Here is a 26,595-nt window from a genome sequence, read left to right as displayed (position 1 = left end):
ATGAACAGGTACATCAGGAAGAATTATGTGGTGAGCAGTGCAGCACCCCATTCCAGGGATTCTGGATTCAGAAATATGAATGCCCCTGTCCCCAAACATGCCAGCTGGAAGACACCCTCATCGATCACTTCAGGAATGCTTCCTTCCAAATAAATGACCTTTCACGTTGGGCCACCTGCTTCCTCTGACTCAGGATGCTGGGCTGGGGCGGAGGGAAATACAGCTGGTGTGTTAGTCTGGGTTCTCCAGAGACACAGAGAATAGGACATATATGTCAGGGAATGTGGCTCGGTCGGTGTCTCTGGCGGACCGTGATATGATGAATGGATGGACAGACAGACAGATAAGTATGATTATAAATATAATCTCTCTATACGTATCTCTGGATATATAGATATATGTAGAGATATCTCTATAAAATATCTGTATATCTACATATATCTATATATAATCTATACCTCTAGCTATAGATATATAGAGACAAAGAGAGGGATTTATTTTAAGGAATTGTCTCACATGATTCTGGGGGCCAGAAAGTCTGAAGACCATGGAGCAGGCTGGGAATTCAGGTAAGAGTTGCCACGGCAGTCTCGAGTCTGAATTCCCCAGGGCTGCAGGCTGGAATGTAAGGCAGGGTTTCTGTGTTGCGATCTTGAGGCAGAATAGCTTCTTCTATGGGAAACTTCAGTCTTTGCTCTTGGGGCTTCAACTGATTGGATGAGGCCCACCCACACTATTAAGGGTAATCTCCTTTATTTAAAGTCAATTAATTGTAGATGTTAATCACATCTAGAAAGTACCTTCACAGTAAGAGGTATACTGGTGTTTGACCAAAGAAACAGCACAGCCTAGACAAGCTGACACCTAAAGTAAACAACCCCAGCTGGCGTCTATTCCCTTCTTTCTGGAACTCCATCAGGATGAACAGTCATCTTTTCCCAGAGAGCAACCATGCTGCTGGGTCAGCTACCTCGCTCTCCATGGACCAGAGAGAGCCGTGGTGGTAGGAGATCACAGAGGGAGGAGCATGGTTTCTTTCTTTCCCTCTAGAAATTTCCTTGTGAAGGCAACTTCAGGTTTCAGGTCTGCTCTCTCAGCCAGAGGGTGGCAAAATGATCCAAGTTCACACAAGGAAAACATTTTTTGAATATAATTTACACACATTGACATGCTCAGATATCAAGTAGACTATTCCATGAGGTTCTATGAATATTACGAAGGCACAGAGCACTTTCACCAGCACACATCTGCTGCCTCACCTTCCCAGTCCCTCCCTCCCACCCAGAAACCGTGGGTCTCTTGCTTATTCTAGACATTTGTACCTATTGAATTATACAGTATGTGCTTTTGTGTTTGGCTTATTCCAGTCATCCTATTATTCTGAGAGTTACACCTATTACATGCTTATCAGTCATCTATTCCTTTTTTAAAAATTTTCACTGAGTACTAATCAACTGTATGAACAAGCAGAGCTTATCCATTCTGTTGATCAACAGTCCAGGTTTGATGGTTATAAAAGTCTTACAAGAGGTTTTGCATGGACATACATACACGTTTATTTTGCACACACAACAAGAGTGGAATTACTAGGTCATAGAAGTAGATTTAACACTTCGAGAAACTGACACTTTGCCAAAATGGCTGTACTGTTTCACAGTCCCGCCAAAATCCCGTGCAGGGTCTGGCTGCCCCAGAGCTGTTCCAGATTTGCTGTGGTCAACCTTGTGCATTTTACACATTCTAGTGGAGCATGTGGTAACACCTCATTGGGTTTTTAATGTACATTTTCTTGGTGATTAATGAAGTTGAACAGTTTTTCATGTGTTTATTGACCACTTATATACCTTCTTCTGTGAAGTGCCTGTGTGCCTTTGCCTCTTAAAATTGGGCTGTCTCCTTGTTATTGAATTTCAGGAGTTCTTTATATATTCTGGATACAAATACTTTGTTTTATGAACATATTCTCACAGTCTGTGACTTGCTTTCTTATTTTATTGATAATGTTTTATGATGAAGAATTTTTGTGTATTTGATGAAGTCTAATTTATCATTTTTGATTTTATGATCACACCTTTTGTCTCACAAGAAATGTTTTCTTACCTCAAGGTCACAAATACATTCTTCTATGTTTTTTGTTTTGTTTTATTCTAGGCTTTACATTTAGGTCTATAATTCATCTCAAATAGGTTTTTTTTGGAGTGAATTAGTGACTGATGTTGTTTTTTGGTTTTTTGTTTGTTTGTTTGTTTGTTCTATTGGACCTCACACAAGCACATTTCAGACCCTGATTTACAAGGTGTTAATATTAGCAACAATAAAATCTTTCCCCAATTTGGCTATTAACACAAGTTTTGACAACTGGCTTTAATACACCTGGGAGCATTAGGTGACCTCACAAGATCCAACTCCTCTTCTTGCATTTTTACGCTTCTCTGCATGGGACCCCTCTGACTTACCAACCATATTTATTTATCACTGTTAGACTCCTGCTGTCAAAAGAGCACTTCTTTTCACTCCTCCTGTGTGTAGTATAGCATGTGTGACAGTCTCCAGATGGTATTACCTCCCTTGATTTTTTTCTCTCTCTATTTTTTAAATTATGAAATTTACTATTCACAGATACATATGTACAATTCCAAGAATACACATTCACATTGATAAGGTCTTTTAAATTTATACAAATTTGTACATTTTTGGTGCTCTTCATTGCTTCCTACAGATTTGGGGTTGAATCTGATATAATTTTTCTTTAGCCTGAAGAAATTATTTTGGTATTTCTTGTAGAGAAGTTCTGATTGGGAGAAATTCTCTTAACTTTCACCTCTAAAACTGGATTTATTTTGCCTCCAATTTTTTAAATTAACCTTTTCATTTTGGGAAAATAGTAGATTCACATGCAATGGTAAGAAATACAGAGAGATTTCATACATCCTTTACTCAGTTTCCTCCAATGATAATATCTTACAAAACTACAGTACAATATTATAACCAAGATATCAGCACTAATGCAATCAAGATACAGACTATTCTGTCACTATAAGGATCTCTTGTGTTGCTCTTTTTAGTAACTTCTTTCTCCTCTCTGCCTCCATCAGTGACCCTTGGTAACCACTATTCTGTCTCCCCAGTTTATAATTTTGCCATTTCAAGAATGAAATTGTTGGATGGAACAGTTTGAGATTGCTTTATCTTTTTTTTTAAGGCTATTTTTGTAAGATATGGAATTCTAGGTTGACATTTGTTTGTGTATGAGTGGGATATGTGTGTGTGTGTGTGCATGTGTGTTAGTGTGTGTGTGTCCTTTGTATTTTTCCAGATTGGTGTTGCCTGAGCTTTTTGGATTTGTGGGTTGATGTCTTCCATCAATTTTAGACCATTCTCAGCAAATATCTAATTAAATATTTCTTCTTGTTCTCTTTTTTCCTTCTTGGGGTCCAATTACAGATATGTTGGACCATTTGATATTGTCCCATAAATTAAGACACTTATCTATTCTGTTGTTTGGGGGTTTTCTTGTTTGTTTGTTTACTTATTTGTGGTTTGCTTTTTTCCCCTCAATTCACCTGTCCTCAAGTTCACTCATTATTTCCTCTGCTGAGTCATTCTGTTATTAAAACCAATAAAATATTTATTTCTGATACTCTATTTCTCATTTCTAGAATTTCTACTTGATTCATTTTTGCAGTTTCTTTGTGTCTGCTGAAATTCACCATCTCCTTATCCATACTGCACACTTTTTCTAATAGATCATTTAGCATATTTCTAGTTATTTTAAAGCTCCTGTCAAATAATTCCAACATCTGGGCCACCTACAGTTCTACTTCTATTAACTGTTTTCTTTCTTCATCATGAGATGTTAGAACAATAAAGTCTAAAGTAAATAATATTTCCCTTTAGTAAAGAGTTTTTGCTTGTGTCAGATCACTGGTTTGGAGTGACGGAGTAAATTTGTTCTATAGTTAAACTGGGTCTGAGCTTTTGGGCAAGTTTAGTTTGTTTCAGTTCACTACTAGCTACAGATATTTTGAGAGTGGGCTCAGAATTTTCCCTTCTGCAATGCTCTAGGTGTGAACGCTACCAAGATTCCCCAAATTTATTCATGTTTTCCACCAGTTTTCCATTCCATGATAGATCTCTCTCTGATTTACAACTCAACTGACAGCTTTGTACATTGTTGGAGAGTTCCCTTTGCTTTCTGGTCCAGCCACAGGCTTTTGGACATTTGTGAAGACTCTGTTCTGCCTGGAATGCCTTGGAGGGATTCCTTTCAGCTTTCCTGCCCCACCTGTAGCTATTGTCAGTGGAAAACCTGAAGTGTTTGGGGGAGTGGAGGATTCTCTCAGGTCTCTTGCTTATGCCCAGCCCTTGGCAGCTGAAAATCCAGGATGCCTTTGGCTGACTTATCCCAGTTCCCCCCTCCTTTTGTAGCTGCATCTTCAGCTCTCTGACTGGTTTAGAAAGACTGTGACTTTGTGGCGTATACATCTTGTTTGGGTTATTGAGAGCAATGGTCTCTTGTCATTTTCTACCTTCTAACCAAAGAGACTTCTTCCACATCTCTTACCTTCTGTTTTCTCTCATTTCGTCTCTCTGAGTTGTTTTCTGGGTAACTTTATTCAGAGCAATCTTATAACAATATCTCATCATTTGTAACTCATCTGCTTTTATCCTGTCCTTTGGCTTTGTACTTGGAATACACGTGTGTGTACGTATTTGTATCTTTTTGTTTTTAGAAGTTCTATTTTGTTCTTCATCAAATCTGCTGCCTCATAAATTTTCATAATCTCTTTTTCTTTTGTCATACTTTCATATTCCCCTCTTATTTCTTTAAACATATTAAAGACAATAATTTTATGTATTCTAAACCTGATAAATAAAATATATACAAACTCCATAAATCTTGACTTCAAACAGAGTTTGTGGTTTCTGGAAATTCTCACTCGTGGAGTGGGTTTTTTTCTCATCTGTTTAATAATTTTGTCAGCATGAGTATGAATTCATGCTCCTTGGAACTTTACCTGTGGGGAGTCTTCAAAAATGGGGTTTAAAAAGAACTTTTCTCTAATAAGGATATGCATTTGCCTTTTCCAGGTGCTTTAGTACTACTGAATTGGAAGCACTGTCAACTAATTTGGAGGGATTGAGGCCACTTTCCTGCCCAAGTTCCCATGAGTACAGGCCTTTGGGTAGAAATTCTCATGCAAGATACTGGTGTGTGTGTGTGTGTGTGTGTGTGTGTGTGTGTGTGTGTGGTTCTTCCTGTTCCTCCCATAGCTAGGATGGTCGGGGGGGGGGGGGGGAGGGCAAGTTTCAATTCCTGCCTTCTTCTGTGGATTTTTCCTTGGCTTGACCCGAAGCCTCCTGGGTTTATGGGGTGGGATTGTCAGTGATGTGACCACGTTATTCTGGCCCCAGGCCTCGTCTCCTTTGACCTTCCTCATGACCCATAAACCTCAATCTCATTTACCATCCGAGACTGGTTTCCTCCCACCAGGTGCCATCCAGGCTGTTGCCCCAGTGATCCCTCCACCCATGGATTTCTTCCCTGCCCTTTATGACCTTCAGGAGATTCCCTTATTTTCTGCTGGCTCAAATGGGCATTATATTTTAAATATTTGATTCAACATTTTTAGTTGTGCTATTTGTCTGCAATTCTGCAGGATTCCCTCTTTATCTTCTATTTCAGCCCTGCTCTCCTGACAATGAATGGGTCTGTTTGCAGTTTCCAGGGGCCCTCAGGAGCCATATTTTGAAAGCACACTTCAGGATTTGGATAAGTGTGGGGAGATGTGTGTCCTTCTCGGATAAGGTAGCTACACACTCATCTGGATATCCACCATGCAGACCTTCCAAAAGGGAAAGACAGCTCCTTCCTTAGGCCACTGGCCCATTCTGACTTTAAAAATATCATGTGAAAGTGATTCTCATATTAGTCTTTATTTTGGTAACTATAAACGTTGACATGAATGTAGATATTGCTAAGTTGAAAAGTAAATGTATCATTACTACAAACTTACTTTTACTGTTTTAAATCTCATACAAGCCCTTATGATTTAAAGAACAGTGCTTAACACTTATTTCTAATTTTAAGTTAATTGTTTGGCAGAAATATATACTTTTAAATAATGACTAGACATTGTCTGGTGTTAATTGCTCTTGCAGACTTTTGTGAGTAAAAGGTTGAATAAGTCTGTGCAAGCTTAATAATTTAGAAGGGAAGTATGTAATCAAAGCTGTAATTACACAGAAATGTTGTGAGATAGTCTGGGGTAAAATCTATCTGATAGAGTAGAAGTAACTGTGAAGTCTTAAAATGTGCTGTTTTCCCTTTCTGCAGAGAAGAAACCTCACATGTGGATACACACAATGGGGCAGTGAGCCAGCAGCATGGACGCTGAAAACCAGGTGGGTTCTAGGCTAAAGCCAGAGACCTGGTTTGCATCCTACCTCTGCTGCTGCCAGCTCTGTCCCGCCAGGGCCCTGGCACCATGGTTCGGGTGAGGTGGGTCGTGGTGAAGTCACTGCAGAGACCCCTGTGGGGACGACGCCTGTGTCCTGGGCTGGGGAGCAGGGGGCTGACGGTGCTCTTGCTGCCGCTCAGCTAACTGTCCTGCTCTACCGGCCAGGCTACACCAGCATCCTTCTTCTTCCAGGAGATGCCAAGATGAGGCAGGAGATAGATGGGCCCCAGGCTGAGCCACTAGAGTCTGTCCCCTGGGGACAGATACTCCAAGGTGAACATAACAGCAGGAGGATAATAGGAGGAGCTGAGCCCTGCCCAGATGAAAGATAAAGACCACATATTCCTCATTCTCGAAGTCAAGGAGACCTTCCCGACTACACACGTGCAGAAAGACTCCTTGAAGGTCAAAAGGGAAGGGGCACCACCCCATAGTAGGTGATGTCAGCCTTCCCATAGGCCTCTGTGCTGGAATCCATCTTGGCTAAGAGAGCACACGCACACAGGGGAGGACCCTGAGCTAAACCACATACGGACTCAGAACCAGGCAAAGCAAGATGACTGGCCAGAGTAAACCCAGAAAAAATGTCCCATAAACGTGATTCAAACTACCACGAGGGCACGACTCTCCGAGCCCACCCGTGTGAGTCTATTCACAGGTACTCTTTTCCTCCTAATAAACACTTCACTTGTTTCACTACTTTCCGTCTCTTTGTGGAAATTCATTTCTACACAGCTGACGGGCCAGGCCCTTGTCACTGGCCCCTGGTCCCTGGTGGCCTAGTGGCTAGGATCCAGCCCTCTCACTGCTGCGGCCTGACTTCAATCTCCGGCCGGGGAACCGAAATCCTGCTTCAAGCGCTGCAGGCCGAGGCCACCCACGATCAAAGAGACAACGAAGTGGCCTTAAACCAAGTCTGACCGTTCTGCCACCTTTGTCACGTCTGCTCAGTCTAACACGGTGAAACACATGATCTGGGACGCAGGAAACATGCTTCATCCCTGGACACTGGAGACCTCACGGGTTGCTAGAAGCAGCCTCAGGCTCCTACAGTTCTGCTTAGTGCTCTTTGCAAGCCCACATCCACGGATGCTGAGGTCACCATGCCTGCCTGAGCCTACGGAGGTGGCAGTGCCTGACCCTCAAGCAGCCTCCCAGGAAGTCAGAGATACAGTATTCCTCTGTTCTAAAAAATAGTAGTTTGTCTTGACAAACTACCGAGTAAAACTTTTAAAAAGTTAATCAAATAAAATTAGTGGCACATAATTGCTTCAATAGTTAACAAAGAATATTGTGATATCCATGTATGAACTTGAACATTGAAAGCAAATTCCCTCTCCCCACCCCCGCAAAAAAACCACCCAGATACAACAACCACAAGAAAACAATAAAGGCACGTGCAAGTGATCAGAATAATGTCATTCCAATGGTGAGCAATTACTAATGGTGTCAACTAACAAACCAGCAGGATCCTACTGGAATTACTGACTGAAACAAAGAGACGTCTCCAAGGCTGAATGTCTCCTGAGCTCAGATTCTCATTATCTGCATGGGCAGTTTTAGGGGCGTTGTCTGTATTTTCTACAGAAAAAAGTTTTGAGCCCCGTAAAATTTCTTGGGTGATTCATAAAAATATCATTTGTGGTATACCTGGCTTGTTTCTGCTACACTGAGACAAAAGACAAGTCCCAGGGGTGCAAAGAGCCAAGTGAAGTCACAAAAGAATATAGACATTCCAGACTCAGCCTCCATCTGAGAACCCACGTCAGTAATCCCAGGTGAGTTGCACTGCGGTCAGGTTAAAAGGGAAGGGTGCACTTTCTCATTGCTTTCTCAAAACTTCTGTGCTGGAGGCCCCTTCCCAGGCCCCTCAGAAGCATTGCCACCAGCAGCGGATGCAGCCTTTGCCTCCGTGGAAGCTTCCTCCTTACAAGATACCAGGAGCACATTTGGGTTCCTGTGAAATCTACCTTGATGTCCTTCTGTTTCTTTTCTCTCCTAAACCCGTGTTTCTGTGTCTGGGCGGAGGAGGTCCTTGGGATGGGTGGAGGGTCCTGTGCTCAGGACCAAGAGGTCCCTGCCGGGAAGGTCAGGCAGCTGTCGGCCCCCAGCTTGGAGGGGAGCAAGGGAACCGATAAGATCAATGTGTTTTCCATTGAAAACACTTGCATGGGATTAAAGAGAAAAAAATAAAAATAAAAATCAACTTGAGGAGCCAGCACAAGGGTTTTCTTCTTTTAAGATTTCTTTCTCCCTCTCCTTTCTCTCCACTTGGTCAGATTGTGGAATCTGAGTGGAAAGGAATGCCAGGGAAGGACAAAACACAAAGCTCAACCTGTGAATTAAAACAAATCATTCATGGTAACATTTCCTTTTTCTTAAGTGCATTAAAAATGGGATGCACAGCTAAAGAAAGCCAGAAAAAAAGAAGGTGAACTTACAGTTTCAGAAATTGTATTTACCTTACTTTAGTTTTTCCAATGCCAGTATTTCTATTTAGAAATTAAAGTTACGCATTGCAAAATTGCATCAAAATCCAGAAAACTCATTTCCCCATCACTAAACAAATAGGTTTATAAACAGAAAGACACATTAAAAATATTATTCCGGATGATTGCCAAGGTGATAGAAGCTAAATTTCAGTCCCTCCCTCTAAAAATACAAATAGGAAAGGTCAAGAGTGAATGCTTTTAAAATTCTATTTTCTGCTCCACTGCTGATTTAACAGACAGATTTTCAATATGCAAATAAAGGCTGGTCCTCAGTTACAGACATTCCGAGAGGTTAGACCCTGAGTCGTCCTTTTCCTCCTTCCCTGAAGGCGGCTCTCCAGTTCAACTCAGGTTCCTTGAGTCTCAGGCAGGAAGAGTAGCTATAAACTGACCTGCAGGAGGCGCTACTCACATTTCATAAAGCACTTCTTCAGCACTTTAAGGTGGGATATGGGTTGTGTTTGGTTTTCTTGGGCTCTCCCTCGGCCGATGACACGGCTTCAGGGCAGATATCATGACTCTGGAGAACGGCTGTCGCCACAACAGAAGCCAAGTCTGCTTTTCTAGATGCTTCCACCCACACTAACAAGGCTCCGGAGGAAGCAAGCACCCTACACTGGCAGGTTCTCCCCAACATCCCCAGGGTGATGGGAAAGCAGAAGCTTGAGACGAGTCCTGCCAGCCTTTGGATCGTTGATGGGAGCGTCCCAAAATGACGGCGGCTCGGGATCAGAGGCCCCTTGACCTTCCTCTGCCTGGTCAGGGATTGGGGCTGAAAGGGGCCTCCACTTAAGCAGAAAATAACCCTGCAGGCTGAATGCCTCTTTGTGAAAACTCTATCCTCTTTCTCTGGGAACTTATTTTTTTCCCCAAAGGTGAAGCAATGGTTGGAAAACATATAGGGGTACAGGCCAGGAGACCTTTCTCCTGCAGAAAGACACCGACACTAACCCCCAGTCTTCCTATGAAGGATGTTTCTGGAGTCACGCGTGGGTTGCCCAAACACCTGCAAATGTGACTGTTGTCTTCTATTAAAAAGTCCTGATTACCCGCTGGCGGCTGATGGGCGGCCTAGGTGGGGCTTTGCCCCAGCGCACGTGGGGCACGTTCCCGGCTGTTGAGACACTCGTTGGGCGAGGTGCCCTGGGCAGGGCAGAGGACCTGGCCCTCGAGTTTTGGGCCTTATCTTGTCGGTTGCCTCCCAGCCCCAGGCCCCTCCTGAGTCCACGCGACCAAGGTGCCTTCAGTACAGTGGGACCAGAGCAGTAAAGGGCAGACAGCACCTCAGGGTCCCTGGTGACACAAGGGTACCTTACCATGAACGCACTGACTGCCTTAAACCCCAATCCCTGAAACATCACAAGGTGTTTTTTTCTTCAAGAACCATCACAAAACTTTAAATGTGACCGTTACCCAAAAATCTGTATGGTTACCTCCTTTCAGGTTTTGCTGTGTTTTTATTAAGGACGGTTTTAAGAATCTAACTGATGCTGCTGGCTTGGAGTTTGTTCATGAAACAAACACCCACGGAGTTAGGAGCTGAGGTGCTCAGGCCGCCTGGGGTGACAGCTGGGCGGAGACCCGACAGAACTGCCTGCTGACCCTTCCCCCCGAGCTGCAGGCTCAGGAAAGGCAGTGGAGAGCAGAGCCGAGCGGAGGGCACGCGGGGTTCTCCTCCCGCTGGGGGACAAGAGGACAGCAGTCCTGAAGCTCTCCTTTCCCCACGCCTTCCACCCTTGGGGACAACTTCCCGAGTGGAAATGCACTCAGGAGACAGGGCAGGCGCCTGAGTTTGTTGTTAACCTCGGGGGCCATCAGAAGGAGCGGAGCAGGGGCGCAGTAGTTAAGAATCCGCCTGCCAATGCAGGGGACACGGGTTCGAGCCCTGGCCCGGGAAGATGCCACATGCCACGGAGCAACTAAGCCCGTGCACCACAGCTACTGAGCCTGAGCTCTAGAGCCCGCGAGCCACAACTACTGAGCCCGCGTGCCACAACTACTGAAGCCCATATGCCTAGAGCCCGTGATCCGCAACAACAGAAGCCACCGCAATGAGAAGTCCGTGCACCACAACGAAGAGTAGCCCCGCTTGCCTCAACTAGAGAAAACCTGCACGCAGCTACGAAGACCCAACGCAGCCAAAACTATATTAATTTAAAAAAAAAAAAAAAGGGGCAGAGCAGGTGTGGCCCGTGACGTTCTGGCTCCTCCAGCCAGAGCTGGGCCTGGGGTCTCTGGAAGGAAGCCCAGAGCCTGGTCACAGAGCTGCCTGGGGAAGCAGGGCCTGCGAGACGGGGCAGAGGGGGACGGACATTCCAGTGTGTGGACTGTTTTAATGTTTAATTCACTACATGCATATAAAACTAGCATGAAAGCATTAAATAAACTAAACATACTGGATTACAATTTAAGCTATTAAAGTGGATACTTAATAGTACAAATTTACATATAAAAGCGTGGCAATCAAGAGGGGGCCTTCTGTGAATGCAAAGGGCGGGGTGGGGTTGAGGTTCACTTCTTCTGTCCCCATTCTCCTCCTCTTTGTAGTTTTTTCAGTTGAACACTCACAGTTTAGGGTGAGATTATCTCAGAGCAGCAATCAATGGCTATTTGTTAGGAAAAAATAATACTCTTAAAGACGACATAAAAAATGAAAAAGAAAAAATGGCGGGGACTAGATTCAGTTCCAGATGGTGGAAGGCAGTTAACATGCTCCCCTCCTCTTCCTCCTAAATCTCCACCGAAATGGACCAGGAGGGGGACAAGGGGGGAGGCTGCCTGGAGAGCGGACATCTGACCTGAAGGCAGTGCGGCTGGGAGAGCAGAGGTGGCAGGCGCCCAGGGCAGGCTCCCAGGCTGCAGGGAGCACGCCTCTCCCTAGAGGCTGGTACACACCCGACCACCCAGTTTGGCACCCAGTGGGTCCGGGGTGAGGCCGTGCCCTTTGAGAACCACTGGTCTGGGGATCAGCCCGCCAGGCATCCCCTCTCCCGTCCCCCAGGGCACAGTCCCGTACAGGTGCAAAGCAGCAACGCCTTTCCCAGCAGGACAGCAGAGGCCCCTAAGACAGGAAGCCCTGATCCTAAAGCCCTTCACAAACGCCCAAAGTCCCTCGTAAAAGCAAGCAGCTGCTTCCCTTTTTATAAAACTGAATCAACCATCTCTCACCACCACTCTTCACTCACAATTCTTTGTCTACATCGTTAGAACTGTTCAGCTGTGCTGAGCAAACTGATTGCAATACAGTGACGGCTCTTTAATTCATAAAAATAATCCGAGCATACGAAGACAGAAATGTCACGCTATAAAAGTAGGTCTTCCTTAAAATTCTCTTTAGAGGCAAGAAAAGGAACCTCATGTTTGTTTCACAGTCACAACAAGCACACTGAATTTCTCTGAGAAAGTGTCAGGCAAATTAAGGAAAAAAGAGAGGAAAGTGTTTAGCTTAATGGCTCTGTCTTACTTTCCAAGGTCCCCTAAACTCCTAGAACACTCTCCAGGGAGACCTCTGTGGCATCGCTGGCCCTGGTCAGGCAGGCTGATTAGACTCCCATTCATGAATCTCTGTACTACGGTTCTAGGAATGCTGTTTGTAAAGAACTGAGCACGCTCCAGGTGGGCAGGTGACTTAATCAGGCCCGTGTCACAGAACCTCCCACCCACTATCACTATCATCCACTCGCCACTTGTTTATTCATTTATTTATTTTTGGTCAGAGCATTTTGTTTTAGGATCGTTAGAAAATATCCAGGAAAGAATCTGACCAAGCTGGAAAAGTATTTGCTTCTATTTGGGCGGGGTGGGGGGGGGGGGGATTACTGTGCTCTTGAATTCCATCAGCTTTACAAGCTACCCTTTCCACACATCTTCTCCCACTTACTTCTGGAGATAAGGGGTCTGGGCAGTAAAACTAACTCCGTTCGAAGCCTACAGTATGAATAGAGAGCTGTCCTCCGGAGCGCGCCGGCTGCAGACAGGAGGGGCCCTTTGCGCCCTGGACCCTGCTGTTCACGGTGGGACCACAGCGCCCTCTAACGGCACCACGCTGCTCCTTCCACTCCCGGCGCAAACCCTTCAGGTTTCCATCAATACCGTAAATTTGTCAGTTACGCTGTCACATCCTCTCTTAAAAAACAAAGTAAGCAATGTGACCAAGTATTCTCAGGGGGGTGGGGGGGATTACAGCCTTAAGTGTCACCTCCAGGCTGATTTGTGCTCGGAAGGAAAAGCTGGGGCCTCCCTAGGAGGTGCATGGGGACAAGACGTCCCTTAAGGTCACTGGCCACGCTGCTCTACGCCCTCCTCACGGCCACCGCCCGCTCCTCAGGCCCCCGAGTCACGTGAGCGGCTGCAGGCACAGAGGGCCAGGCCCCCGGGCCAGGCTGCCTGCCTCGTGCAGGACCCAGCCAGGACGCCAGGACCCCTGTGCCGCCTGGGTGCACAGACTGACGCCAGCCTAAAGCCCCACCCAACTACAGGTTCAAATGTTTACCTACCTTTTTGCGTGTGTGTGTGTGTGTGTGTGTGTGTGTGTGTGTTTGATAAAACTCTACAACCATGTTCTTCCCGGGGACCAGAAATAAATTTAACCACAGCTTAAAATTGTTTCACCCTCTGAGAGTGACGCAGCACGACAGGCAAGCGCAGGCCTGTGTGTTATCAGGAGCGGATGCTGACACGTAAGCGCCACGCACCCTCGTGGGCAAGCAACGGCAGCCGGCAGCCAACGGCAGGTGCCACCTACCCTCCACCAATTAAGAACACCTCAAACTGCTGAGGTTAAAAAAAGCTTTGAATCCTATGACAAATCTATTCACTAGGCAAATGTACCCCCAAACTGCGTGTGCAGACCTGCTCTCTCTCCCTTACCCCCTTTCACTCTGCAACCCTCCCCAAGCCCGTCGTTTGTGGGAAACGCTCACCTGTCTCACCGCCACCCACAGGAAGCAGAATCCAACCACCGGCCACCCCCTTCCTCACCGACCTCGCAGCCTCAAGCAGCTCCGGGGCCAGCTGCCTGCCTTCTTGCCTCCCTGACTCGGGCAAAGTAGCAGGAGCCAAGGTGCTTGGCCACCACCTCCTGCCTCCCCGGCGTTTCTCCCTCCTCCCTCCCCGGCGTTTCTCCCTCCTCCCTCCCCGGCGTTTCTCCCTCCTCCCTCCCCGGCGTTTCTCCCTCCTCCCTCCCCGGCGTTTCTCCCTCCTCCCTCCCCCACGCATCTTCAAATTACACGACCTGCCAAGTGAGGGAGGCCATCTTCCTCCCCAGGTGACCATGCGCTTTAAATAACCTCCAAACTCAATCAGCTTCCTAGCTTGTGTCCCCACCTTGCCCGAACTCGACTTCCGCCTGTAAAGGCTCCCTGCCACCTCCACTTGGATGTCTCACGTCCCAGACACACGCCTAGGACGTGTGACTCCCACCACCAATCCCGGAGCTCCTGTCCCCAAGCCCAGGTGCCATGGGAACCCTGATTCCTCCTATCTGCCCACCACCCCCAGTTCACGAACTCAGCATTGATCCCACCTCCAAGACCCGTGTGGCATCCATCCACCCCGATGGTCTGCACGGCCACCAGCATCAACCCCCAGCCTCCTGACACGTCTGCTTCCCGCTCCGCGTCACAGAACAGCCCCGTGAACCGTGACACCTACCTGCTCAAATCTCCCTAGGAGCGTGACCGAGCCCAGGGCTGCCCAGGTCCCAGTGACTGGCAGTTACCTGTGTCACTGAACCAAGGGCGCTCGCCCCCTTACACAGTATGTTCTGGCCACACCGGCCTCCTGCCCACACACGGCAGGCTCTTCCCCTCTCGGAGCCGGCGCACCTGTCTGGGAGGGACGCGTTGCAGGGTCCCCTCCTTTCAAGGTGGGCGCCCTTCTCTCGGGTCCTAGCTCACATGTTACATCCTCGGAGGGACCCTCCTTGACTAACAGAAAGAGAGGAGTCTCCCTGCTATTCTTCTGCAGATCGCTCCATCTCCCTCACCACACTTAGCCCCAAATCTGGACTGTTGATTTATTGGGGTGACTGTGCAGGGTTCTCTCTACCAACAGATCACAGGCCTGTGAGAACCTGGCCCTGACTTTCTTCACCAGCTCCTCCCAGCAAGGCCCTGGCACAGAGCACAGGCCCAAGAGACAGAGGCAGAAAGAGGGAACACCCAACAAAAAGCATCTAAAGGGCAAGGCAGGGTCGTTTACAAATCTCAGTTATAATTACTTAAAAAACAGGAGGAAGAAGCAACAAAGTACTTGTCAAGTGTGATTTTTAAAGGGTAGCAACTGTAGCTAAACAAAGACATCCAATACTGAGGGCCAACCAGCGCTTACATGGTATCCGCTCTCACCAAGAGCACCTGGGAGAGCACTCAAACCCGATCACACCCGGGCAATGGACCCCGCCTCCGTCCAGGAGGGAGGTCCCTCTGGCAGGCCGCCTCCTCTGTCTTTGGTGGGCACTGACTATTTGCTTCATCTTTGGTTGGAGCAGAAGTAAGGCCAAGTGTCACTCTTTACTGATCAGGACAATCGTGTGCATGGCTTACTTTTATTTTTTATTATAAAAAACACATACAAGAGTTTTAAGAAATGATGAATATAAGACAAATCAGGACCACGGTGAGTTATTAAACCCATTTCCTATGTACAAATACTAAAATTCCGAAAGTGGAATATCATCAAATGTGAGACACATTGTACGCTGTCCATATATACACGGCACATGCAGAGACCTGCCCGCACTCGGCTGCGTCTGTACGTACACGGCGAGGTACAAACACCCGCGGCGACCTCTATCCTCAGCTCTCCTTTCCCTGACTCATAGGTAAATATTTGCAAGGAACTTTAGAGATCTGAGGCAGCGCATTAAGGTAAGTTCTAAAGGCTCTCCCTGTTTATTCACTCTGATCAGCTGCGCTCTGCACCTTGCGAGGAGCTCTGTAGCCCACCCCCAGCTAAGACAGTGGAAGAGGCTTCGAGTAGCACTGCTTTGGCCTCCTCATCTTTTCCTAGCCAGTCATTTGGGCACAAAGTCCAAAATTGGCTCAGGAACCAAATCAATGTTTTTACATTAAATTCATTACAAAATGCCACTCAATTTTTAAAAGCGACTAAAAGGACACTTTCTGCAGCAAAAAAGGGCTAAGTTCAAGTTTCTGTTGTTTGACCAAGACACAACAAATTACAATCCATGTCATGTGATCACAGCAGCCATAAGTGAAATGTGTGCGGTTTAGGGAAAGCAGCCCCTGCTTCCTCCTCCACCCCCAGCACTTGTATCTCCCTGACGTCTCTCTCTGGAACCCCGGTCTGCACCCTGGAAGCTGATGATCTGTCTCCACTCGGGCAGCGGGAAGGCACTTCTCCGGGCACAGCACGGGGCCGTCAGCCACGTTCCTCCGTACACAGGGTGCTGACCTCCTCCAGGGAGCTGAGCACCGCGGAGGGGATGCGGCGAGAGGTCTCCGTGCGCCAGGCTTCCAGGATCTTGGAGATCTCCGCTGGGTTGCTGGGACTCAAGTCACACAGGGCGTACACGGCTGCCAGCTGGATACCCCACGGTATGTCTGAAAAGAATTTCCACATCAGTCATCACACAAGAAAATCTTCGTTATGCAAAACGTTCATGCTGTTGATCTAATAAAATACTATTCAACAAATACTTTCTTCCAGCAATGAAAAGTAAATATTTAAAAAAAAAAAAAAAACACAATGAAAAAGTTCATTTAAATCCCTTCTGCAAATGGAAAACAAAAACAAAGCCAAACGCTGCACAGCTCTCTACAGGCTCCTGGCGCTGCCTGTACCCAGAGGACAGTGAGCCGGAGTAGGGGTACAGGGCCTGAAGCGCCTGCCCTCTCATGGTCAGTGCTAAGCTTTCCAAAGTGGTCCTGGAAGGATCACACCCTCATGTTTAAGTTTTAGTAAAATGTGGATCCCAAAGCATTTGTCAAATAAATGACTCCATCATACCCCCTGGAAGTGTTTATAAGTGGACTTTGGAAATGAAAAACATGATGAAATGAGAGCAAGTGAAAAACTAATTTTTAGTATGTAGTATAGCATATACTATACTCTTACACACTAGATTATAGTATATGACTGCTGATCATGGCATTTAATTGTAGACTATAGCTAGGTTAGAGATTACAGTGTATTAGAGTTCTCATTAAGTATAAGTTTATTTAGGAGTTATTTAATTCAAATTTAATTTAGTTCAATTTTAGTTAAATTCACTTCAATCATTTAGTTAAAAAATTTAGGAGTTATTTCATTAAAACTTATTATTAACTATATACTGTTAGTGATGCAATGCCCAATAGGGCAAACTACTACTATTTAAAAATAAATATCACAAAACACACACATTCAAATGTTAATGCTGTAGATGTAGACAGTACTACAGCAGCTTTAAAATTACGTTCCCCGGGCTTCCCTGGTGGTGCAGTGGTTAACAATCTGCCTGCTGATGCAGGGGACACGGGTTCGATCCCTGGTCTGGGAAGATCCCACATGCTGCAGAGCCACTAAGCCCATGAGCCACAACTACTGAGCCTGTGTTCTAGAGCCCGCGAGTCACAACTACTGAGCCCGCAAGACACAGCTACTGAAGCCCGTGTACCTAGACACGGAAGAAAACCTACACGTTAAGGTCATCTCGGATGTAAATTTCAGATGTCACCGTGTGTTTCCGATGGAAACTGTATAACTGCATTACTCCTTTTTTTTGTTTTAATTTTTTTTTACTGGAGTAAAATCACTTTACAATGTTGTGTTAGTTTCTGCTGTACAATGAAGTGAGTCAGCTATATGTATACATGTATCCCCTCCCTCCTGGACCTCCCTCCCACCCCCTCATTACACCCATCTAGGTCATCACAGAGCACCGAGCTGAGCTTCCTGTGCTTTATAGAGTGTTCCCACTAGCTATTTTATACATGGTAGTGTATATATGTCATTCCTAATCTCCCAATTTGTCCCACCCTCTCCTTCCCCCCATGTCCACATGTCCGTTCTCTACGTCTGCGTCTCTATTCCTGCCCTGCAAATAGGTTCATCTGTACCATTTTTCTGGATTCCGCATATATGCATTAATATATGACATTTGTTTTTCTCCTTCTGACTTACTTCACTCTGTATGACAGACTCTAGGTCCATCTACATCTCTACAAACGACCCATTTTCGTTCATTTTCATGGCTAATATTCCATTGTATACATATACATGTACCACATCTTCTTTATCCATTCGTCTGTCGTTGGACATTTACGTTGTTCCGTGTCCTGGCTATTGTAAATAGTGCTGCAATGAACACTGGGGTGCATGTGTCTTTTTGAACTATGGTTTTCTCTCTGGGTATAAGCTCAGTAGTGGGATTGCTGGGTCGTATGGTAGTTCTATTTTTAGTTTTTTAAGGAACCTCCATATTGTTTCTCCAGAGTGGCTGTATCAATTTACATTCCCACCAGCAATGCAAGAGGGTTCCCTTTTCTCCACACCCTCTCTAGCATTTACTGTTTGTAGATTTTTTGATGATGGCCACTCTGATCAGTGTGAGGTGATACCTCATTGCAGTTTTGATTTGCATTTCTCTAATGATTAGTGATGTTGAGCATCCTTTCATGTGCCCCTTGGTCATCTGTATGTCCTCCTTGGAGAGATGTCTATTTAGGTCTTCCGCCCGTTTTTTGATTGGGTTGTTTGTTTTTTTGATATTGAGCTGCATGAGCTGTTTGTATATTTTGGAGATTAATCTTTTGTCTGTTGCTTCATTTGCAAATATTTTCTCCCATTCTGAGGGTTGTCTTTTTGTCTTGTTTATGGTTTCCTTTGCTGTGCAAAAGTTTTTAAGTTTAATTAGGTCCCATTTGTTTATTTTTGTTCTTATTTTCATTACTCCAGGGGGTGGGTCAAAAAAGATCTTGCTGTGGTTTATGTTTATGTCAAAGAGTGTTTTTCCTCTAACAGTTTTATAGTGTCCGGTCTTACATTTAGAACAAAAAATTTTACAAGTTGTATGGAAACACAAAAGACTGTGAACAGCCAAAGCAATCTTGAGAAAAAAATGGAGCTGGAGGAATCAGGCTCCCCAACTTCAGACTATGCAACAAAGCTACAGTAATCAAGACAGTATGGTACTGGCACAAAAACAGAAATATAGATCAATGGTACAGGATAGAAAGCCCAGAGATAAATCCACACACATATGGTCACCTTATTTCTGAAAAAGGATGCATTACTCCTCGACTGCATAACATTCAAATAAAAATGAGACTCATCGCTTCAAAGGGTTACTTTTGAGTTTTAATCTCTTCCCACAAAGGAATAAGAATATAAAATTACATGCTCTGAAGTATACAAATGAAAAGGAAACCACTACTATGAAGACCGGCTCACAAAAAGCCTCCAGTTTCCAAGCTCTCTGGGGATGCTAAGTACTCAGTGATACCCAGGCCACACTGGGGTCGCTGCTTCACACGTGTGACCGCACTTGGTCATCATGACACAACTTCAGCCGGGCCTCTGCGGGCAGCTGAGGTTGAGTCACTGGTCGGAGGTCACAGGGCAGCATGAAGATAGTACCGACAGTTTCTGAGACAGAACGTCAGCACCAGGACAAGAGAGTTTCCTCTTACTTAGGGATGCGCTGCCCAACAGGGCGAGTGTCTACCACTGAAACAACAGGAAACCCACACACGTTCAAATGCCAGTGCTGAGAACGCGGGCAGAGTGTGGCTTCATGATCAACCTCCTCACCCCCAAGCACTGAGAGATGAACAGAGCACGGCACGTAGTAAGAACTCAAAACAGATTTAGTAAGAGGAATGCAAATGATTTTAAAATAATTATAATCAACAAAAGTTTTACCTTCATCCTGGGCATGCTGTATAAACATACCAATAACGGCACTAATATTTTTCACAGCTGATGGAAACCCTTCCTTCAAACCCAACTGGCCTAAACGACCTAGGGAAAAGCAAAAAAAAAAAACCAAAATGTAAACAATCTGCGGTTAAATGTTAAATTTTCATAAGAATTTAAAACTTGCGTTTTTTTTTCGTTTAACACGTACATTAAGCTTCAGGATCCTGAACTGAAGTTAGATGGGTACCTATTCTTAAATGAAAACAAATTAAACAGTAAAGCATCAGGACTCAATACAGCACCATCCGTCCCGGGGTGGGGGGCTGTTTTGACTGAATGATTCGTCATCTCTTCTGTTACTCACACATACAGATGATACACAGATACACAATGTGTCGCTTTCCCAGTTATCATATAATAAATGGGGTTTAGCAGAATGAATGGTTTTAGCAGGCTCAGAGTGAAATGACTAACTTCTATGGGTTAACGGACTAAATATAAGACACAGTTTGCTGTTACAACGTAGTTGTCTAACACAACCTCCGTCCTCACGTAGAGCAGCAGCTCCCAAGTGCGCTCTACTAAACCCCCGGGGTCCTCAAGGTCAAAACTGTGCTTTCCCAACGACACTGAGAAGTGATGTGCTTTCCTCCCAGAGCTGAGGCGTGGCCTGACAGTGCAAAGGCAGTGGCCCTCAAGCTAGCGGGCGCTCAGCACCAGTCAGGGCAGTGACATGGAGGCCACTCTCCACGGCCAGGAGCTCACAGGCGGAAAAGCTAACTCACTCAGAATGTCCTTCGTGAGCCAGTGACAATGAGTCATATGAAACCTAGAGCCCTAAGCACACGCTCTGCGATCTTCCGCGGATGGGACGGGAAGGGCACGTGAAGCACACCCCTGGCGCCTCGGCATCCCAACTCTCTCCAGGAAAAGCACCTGTGCAGCTGCTTCAGCTGGGAGGGGAACTGGGTGCTTTCTCCACCCACTTTTCACTGAAAGAACCACTGACAAACTATGGCTATTTAGACCGAGACAGACATTTTCTCAAAAATGAGTAAAGTGAACCTGTCACTGCAAGGAAATTTATCATTGCTGTCAATGATAAAATTTGAGCTCTTAAGCAAAATTAGAATTTTGGAAAAACTTCCATCGCCTACCCTAAGCTTGACAGCTTCAAATACTCCAGATTTCTCTGATGAGATCAGTGATGATATTAATGTCTGCTTCCTTGATATTGTTGACATTCGGAAGATCTGTACAAATCAGTATTTTCCAAGTGAGCAGTACATGTTACAAAATCATGAATGGGCAAAAGATCCCTTCAACAAGGCAGGTGGACCCAGGGACTTTGGTGCAACAGAGAAGCAAAGTTCACGGATGAGGTTTCAGATCTCCCACTGCAACTAGCCTTTAAGAAATCATCGCCTGCTGAGTTCCACTGCAGTGTCAAAGAAGAATATCCACAATTACTTGAGCGGGCTATTAAAATACTCCTTTAATCAACTACACATCTGTATGAGACTGGACTTTCTCCAAATACTTCAACCAAACCAACATACAGCCAGAGACTGAATGCAGAGCAGCTATGGGAAACCAGCTCTCCTATGAATCTAGACAGTGAAGAGGTTTGCAGCAAGATAATGTTCCGTTCTGCTCACTCTTATTTTTGTTTGTTTTGGAAATAGTTTTTCATTAAAAATATCGTTTATATTAACATTAGTTTCTTACTATTAATTTTAAGTGAATAGTAAACGTTTTTTTAAACTCCTAGTTTTAATTTCTAGTACAATAATTGACACATAAAACCTGGAGTGACAAAACCTCTCTGGGGGTCTCACTAGGGGACTAAACAGGACAACACTCCTCGCCTAGTCCCCACCCATCCGGACCCTCCTTTATTCCAATGGCCTTGTGGAAACCAGCTTGCTTCAAAGCGGAAGCCTCTGCGCCTCCCTCACGGTCAGACCTCATGTCCTTTTGCCCCTGCTGTTACACAGAAGGAAGGTTCTGGGACACACCTTGGATGCTGTCTTACCCAAGTCCTCTTCCTGTGCTCTTATGACAACATTATCCTGCATGCTCACTGTTCTGTGTCCATGTTCTCTCTCAATAGTACAAACAGCCCACAGGCTTAGATGTGACCCAGCCCATCAGCCTCATCTCTGTGTTGAATATGGAGAAACTGAGGCACGGGACACTAAAGGGACTTTATTACTTTGTATCCTCTATAGGAACTAGCTTAGCGCTAGTTACACGCACCCTGAATGTGGTGATAGACAGCAGACGTTCAGTAAATTCCTACTGATCAATGACTCCCCGGTTAATTCCTAATCCAGGATGAAACTGTAAACATATGGATAATCCCTTAGGAAGTCTTTCACAGGCTGAAAAGTAATATACTTCAGAGATCAGAAATTTCTAGGTACTGAGCACTCTTCGATATCTCCTTGCAATTAGATCAAAGTGCTAATAACTGCATGTCACCAGACCTGTCCTCTGAGACAATCTATCGGGAGCATTCAATGCATGACTATTAGCAGAGAAAGGGACAATGTGCGTGCCTAGCACAGCTATGGGACCATTTGGCCATGGGATATGCATGTGTTTCCAGATAATACACGACTGCATTATAATGGCTCCCTTTCTTTTAATTAAAAATGCTTAATGAAGTGGGTTTTATAAAGCTTTAGTTAAGTTAACGGAGCAAATCAGAGATAAAATAAGAGGAGATCATGAGTCTGAGGTATATGGTTTGGGGGAAAAGGCTTACATATATGATGACCTGACGAAGATGATGGACAAATTTGCTAAATAAGACGGGAAGAAAAGTCCCTCTTCAGAAGGAGGTGAGTGAGTCCAGGGCAGTTCAGCCAACATATTAAAATTCAAGTAAGAAATGTGGAGTCAGTCTCAATGTCAAAGACAACACTCCCCACTCACGGAAGCCTGAAGAGGAGAGCTTGCCGGCCTTAGGGAAGGTGAGACCCAGTCTACAGGGCAGGGATCAGAGCAAGATAGTTACCCAGGGTTTTCAATCAAGATTTCAGATGCAAGTATGTTAAGGAAAGGATGAGTTAAGATAATTGCAAAGAAAAGCTGAAAGACAAGGTGAGACACTGGACAGAAATCAACCAAGCACTGGCTATTGCGGCCTGACGTGCAAAAACCTGATGTGAGAAACAGTGTTACCCTAGCTTCTAGGCTCTGCTAACACCAGGTGGGCCATTTCAGAATTTAAAGCTCTTTGGGGCACGAAACGGGGTATTCTATACCTTTATACTCCGCTGCGACTAGCGGCAGGCAGACTGCCGTCCCCACTCTGCTGCTCCCTTCCCACCCAGGGACCTCAGACAGGGGCTCACCACCTCCCTACCTCCTGCCCCCCCAAAGAGGCCCCGACTCCGCCAGGACACGAGCAGCCTGGAGCAGGCTCTCCCGCTCCTGCGCGTGCCCAGGGGCCCAGAGCAATCCAAATGTTCCACAGAACGCTCTTTAATCCATTTCTGTTAAGGTAGGTTAGAGAAACCCCATTTAATAATCACATGTAACCATTTCAATTGCTAACAGCGGTGTTCATACCCCAATCCAACGTTAGATAACACTGAACCATTTTGCCAGATAGCCTGTTCTTATTTCCTATGGGGTAAAAATCCAATTAGGAATTACAAATTTGGAGTTAAGAATACAGACAATTCCTTTATTTTATGAATGCCTACTGTGTGACTTCATTTATTATTAAGAAATCACAGCCAACCAAGTTAATTATTTTCTAAATTCTTTAGTAAATGTCAGCTTCAGAAACTGCAAGAAGCTTCTCCAGCAGAGTTTCTTCTTAAAAACGGTTCAAACTCCAACTCAGACGGGTGTGTGGGAAGGAAAGCACACACCCACCCCTAAAGCCACCTCTCAGGATTCCGCCCAGTTGAGACAGCAGGCCTCACCTGCTTCCACCCTCCCCCTCGCCCACCCCTGCTCGCTGGGACCCCAGCCCCTGCTTTGCTCGGGGGGGGGGGGTGGCGGGGGGGGTGCCTTCAGCGTCAACAGACTCCCAGCAAAGCTCAGCCCCGGCTCTCCGGGAACAGCCCAGTGGCCCCTCTCGCCCTCCCCACACCAGGCTTTTCACTCACACGAGCTCGACCTGCCCTGGTCCACCTGCGGACCTCAGCAGGGTCTGCCATTCCTGAGTCTGCTCTCATTTTTGACATTACACTTCCTTTCTAATTAGCCATCCTCTCAACTAAATTTATTTACTTACATATTATAATTTTATTATACAGTACTGTTAATTATATATTAATTATACATTACTATGACACACATCATTGTATTATATCACTCCTAATTATGTAAATATACATACATTACTCTAAATAATATATATTATCAAATGTTATAAATTATTTTCTCAAAAGCTATATTTTAAAGATTTAAAGAATAAATTAGTCTGAGTTTGACTAAAACTACCAGTCAGGTTTTCTCCCTACAATTATATATCCTTGTTTTTAGATAAACTATGACCATATTCTTCTTAATTCACAAATGAGTTACTTTTTAAGGTATATATTCGAAAGTATTTCTATAATCTTGTGCGGGTTTGTCTGGAACCTGAGAATTTGTAATTTTAAAAAAGCTTTTCAGGCAGTCTGGACAATCAACCAAAGCTGACAAAAGCTAACTGAGGAGGAGAATGACATGTGAGGCCGACCCTCCATCACACATGCTTCCCAGAGCAGGTGGGGTCGACCACCAGAAACACAGCCTCCCACTCTCACTTCCCTTCCTGTTACAATCAGTAAGTACACAAAGAAACAACCACTGCAATGATAACAGCAAAAATCACACCGTATTTTATAAGTGTGACTTCAAAAGTGTATTCTTCAGCAAATTCCACAGATTCTTCATCTAGGTCAACATGTAAGCATTTATAGACCTAACACCTTTCCTAATTTCTTAAATTCTCAAAAAGCTTTCTCAATTTGGAATGAATTAGTTCAAAGTATAAACACATTCTTTCTTGAATCCATAAGAGAAGCTGCTACCAAAATCAGAATTTCCAGACACACACATGCCACCAGCTGAGGGCTGAAAATGAGGTCACTGGCCCTTCTGTGTCCTTGCTGCTCCCGCTTGGCACGGACAGTGGTCCTCAGGGCACTGGACCTGAGGCGTTCAGGGAAGCCCCCCACTGGGCAGCTTAGTCATCTCCACTTCCACACTTTCATGCTTTCATGTTCTGTATCTTAACTCCAAGTGTATGTTAGGTTACTTCCAGCGAAAACTGTTAGATGTCCACCTTGAAACCAGGTTTTTGTCAAGACAAAAATATATATTATATATTTATTTACTACAATGTTCCTATGTTTGCATGTAAAATGTGCACAGTGCAGGAATGCAGATACAGTAATAAAATTAGTCAGGGATATTGTATTTCTTACTGTGGTCCATTTATTAAGACTGACTTACGTGATTTAAAAATTCTCAAACCTATTTCAAATGGTTTTAGCTTGGAGTTTTAATTAATTAAACGCCAAAGATACTTAAAAGTCATGATAACTATCTCCAAGGATCTAAAGGGCCCTGACACAGAAATAGGCTGAACCTTGTTTTGTCAGCCCTCAAGCAATCAATACATGGCAGACAGAGGAGTCACTTCAAAGTAAAGAGAGCCTTCTAATAATGAACAAACCTCATCACTGATAATGATGCCTGGACTGGAGAGCAGTTTGTCAGAGATGGGGCAAAAAAAGAAAAAAGAAGTAAAAACAAAAAATAAAGGTTTGTGGGTGAAAGGGAGGGGCAGAACTAAATGGCCACTGAGGTCCTCTCTAGATCTGAGATTAAAAAGAATCTATATTTCACTTAAAGTATTTTTAAACAATGATTTTAATTTCTGTTTATTCAGCTTACAATTTACAGAAACAAAATAAAACTAGTTCCCAATTATAGAAGTACATAGTTATCCTTATTGAGCGAGTATGAAAAAAAACATCTGGGGTGCAAGCAGGGATTAAGTATCTACTTATTTTAAAAATCAAATTAACTGTAATTTATAGCAATTTATGTATCCTGGAGTGTATATGCAAGTGTGTGCATGTGTGTATATTAAAATTAATATCTGAGAATCAAGAGTTCAATTATAAATAAAATGTACTAACATGAAAAATCTTAAATCTGAAAAAGGTGAATAAAATGTTAATTTACAAAGGAAGAGTATGAGTAATGAAAATTAATTTAGTGCAAAAGTACCTACTCTGGTGGCTGTAAAGTCAGTTACTACAGTGAAGTTTCAGTCAAAATATATTATTACACACTTATTCTCTCACCAAGATATCATCAATAACAAGAACAAATTTAATACAACAGACAACTCACCAATGAGCCTCAGTATTGACGCTATGATAATATCAGGAGTGTATGCAATGTTTGCATGTCCTTTTCTGTATTTTATCCACTTATCCATTACAGGCCACAGCTCCTTACTACAAAATAACAACAACAAATATATACATGTATGTATGTATATGAAAGTATGCTCACCCACCATCGTTCAAACATTAAGAAGAACTTATCTTAAAAATGGTCCATAGGAGACAATTAGTGAAGAGGAGGAACTTTTAAAGATATAGCATTTTTGGCTAACATGACAACAGACAATGAAAGCCCACAAACTTTCCAACTATTCAGGATCTCTGTGCTTACAGTGGCTTTAAAAAGGCTGCAAACACCCATGCTTGCATCTTTATTCTATTTAACCCTTTTCACAAGGCTTTAGCGTAGAG

The 26,595-nt window shown here is 44.5% G+C and overlaps 1 protein-coding gene across 1 annotated transcript in view; it reads right to left on the bottom strand.

Moving 5' to 3' along the window:
- Positions 1–15,464: 15,464 nt before the first annotated feature.
- ICE1 (interactor of little elongation complex ELL subunit 1) overlaps positions 15,465–26,595 on the bottom strand; it is a 57,925-nt gene continuing 46,794 nt past the window's right edge. Inside the window, 3 exon segments of the mRNA XM_036847116.1 lie at positions 15,465–16,518; positions 19,820–19,918; positions 26,189–26,295. Coding sequence (XP_036703011.1) covers positions 16,337–16,518; positions 19,820–19,918; positions 26,189–26,295 — 388 coding nt within the window. The 3' untranslated portion in view covers positions 15,465–16,336.

Source organism: Balaenoptera musculus, chromosome 3 (genome assembly GCF_009873245.2).
Source record: "Balaenoptera musculus isolate JJ_BM4_2016_0621 chromosome 3, mBalMus1.pri.v3, whole genome shotgun sequence".
In the NCBI taxonomy this organism is placed as follows: Eukaryota; Metazoa; Chordata; class Mammalia; order Artiodactyla; family Balaenopteridae; genus Balaenoptera; species Balaenoptera musculus.
This window is presented reverse-complemented; position numbering and strand designations above follow the sequence as displayed.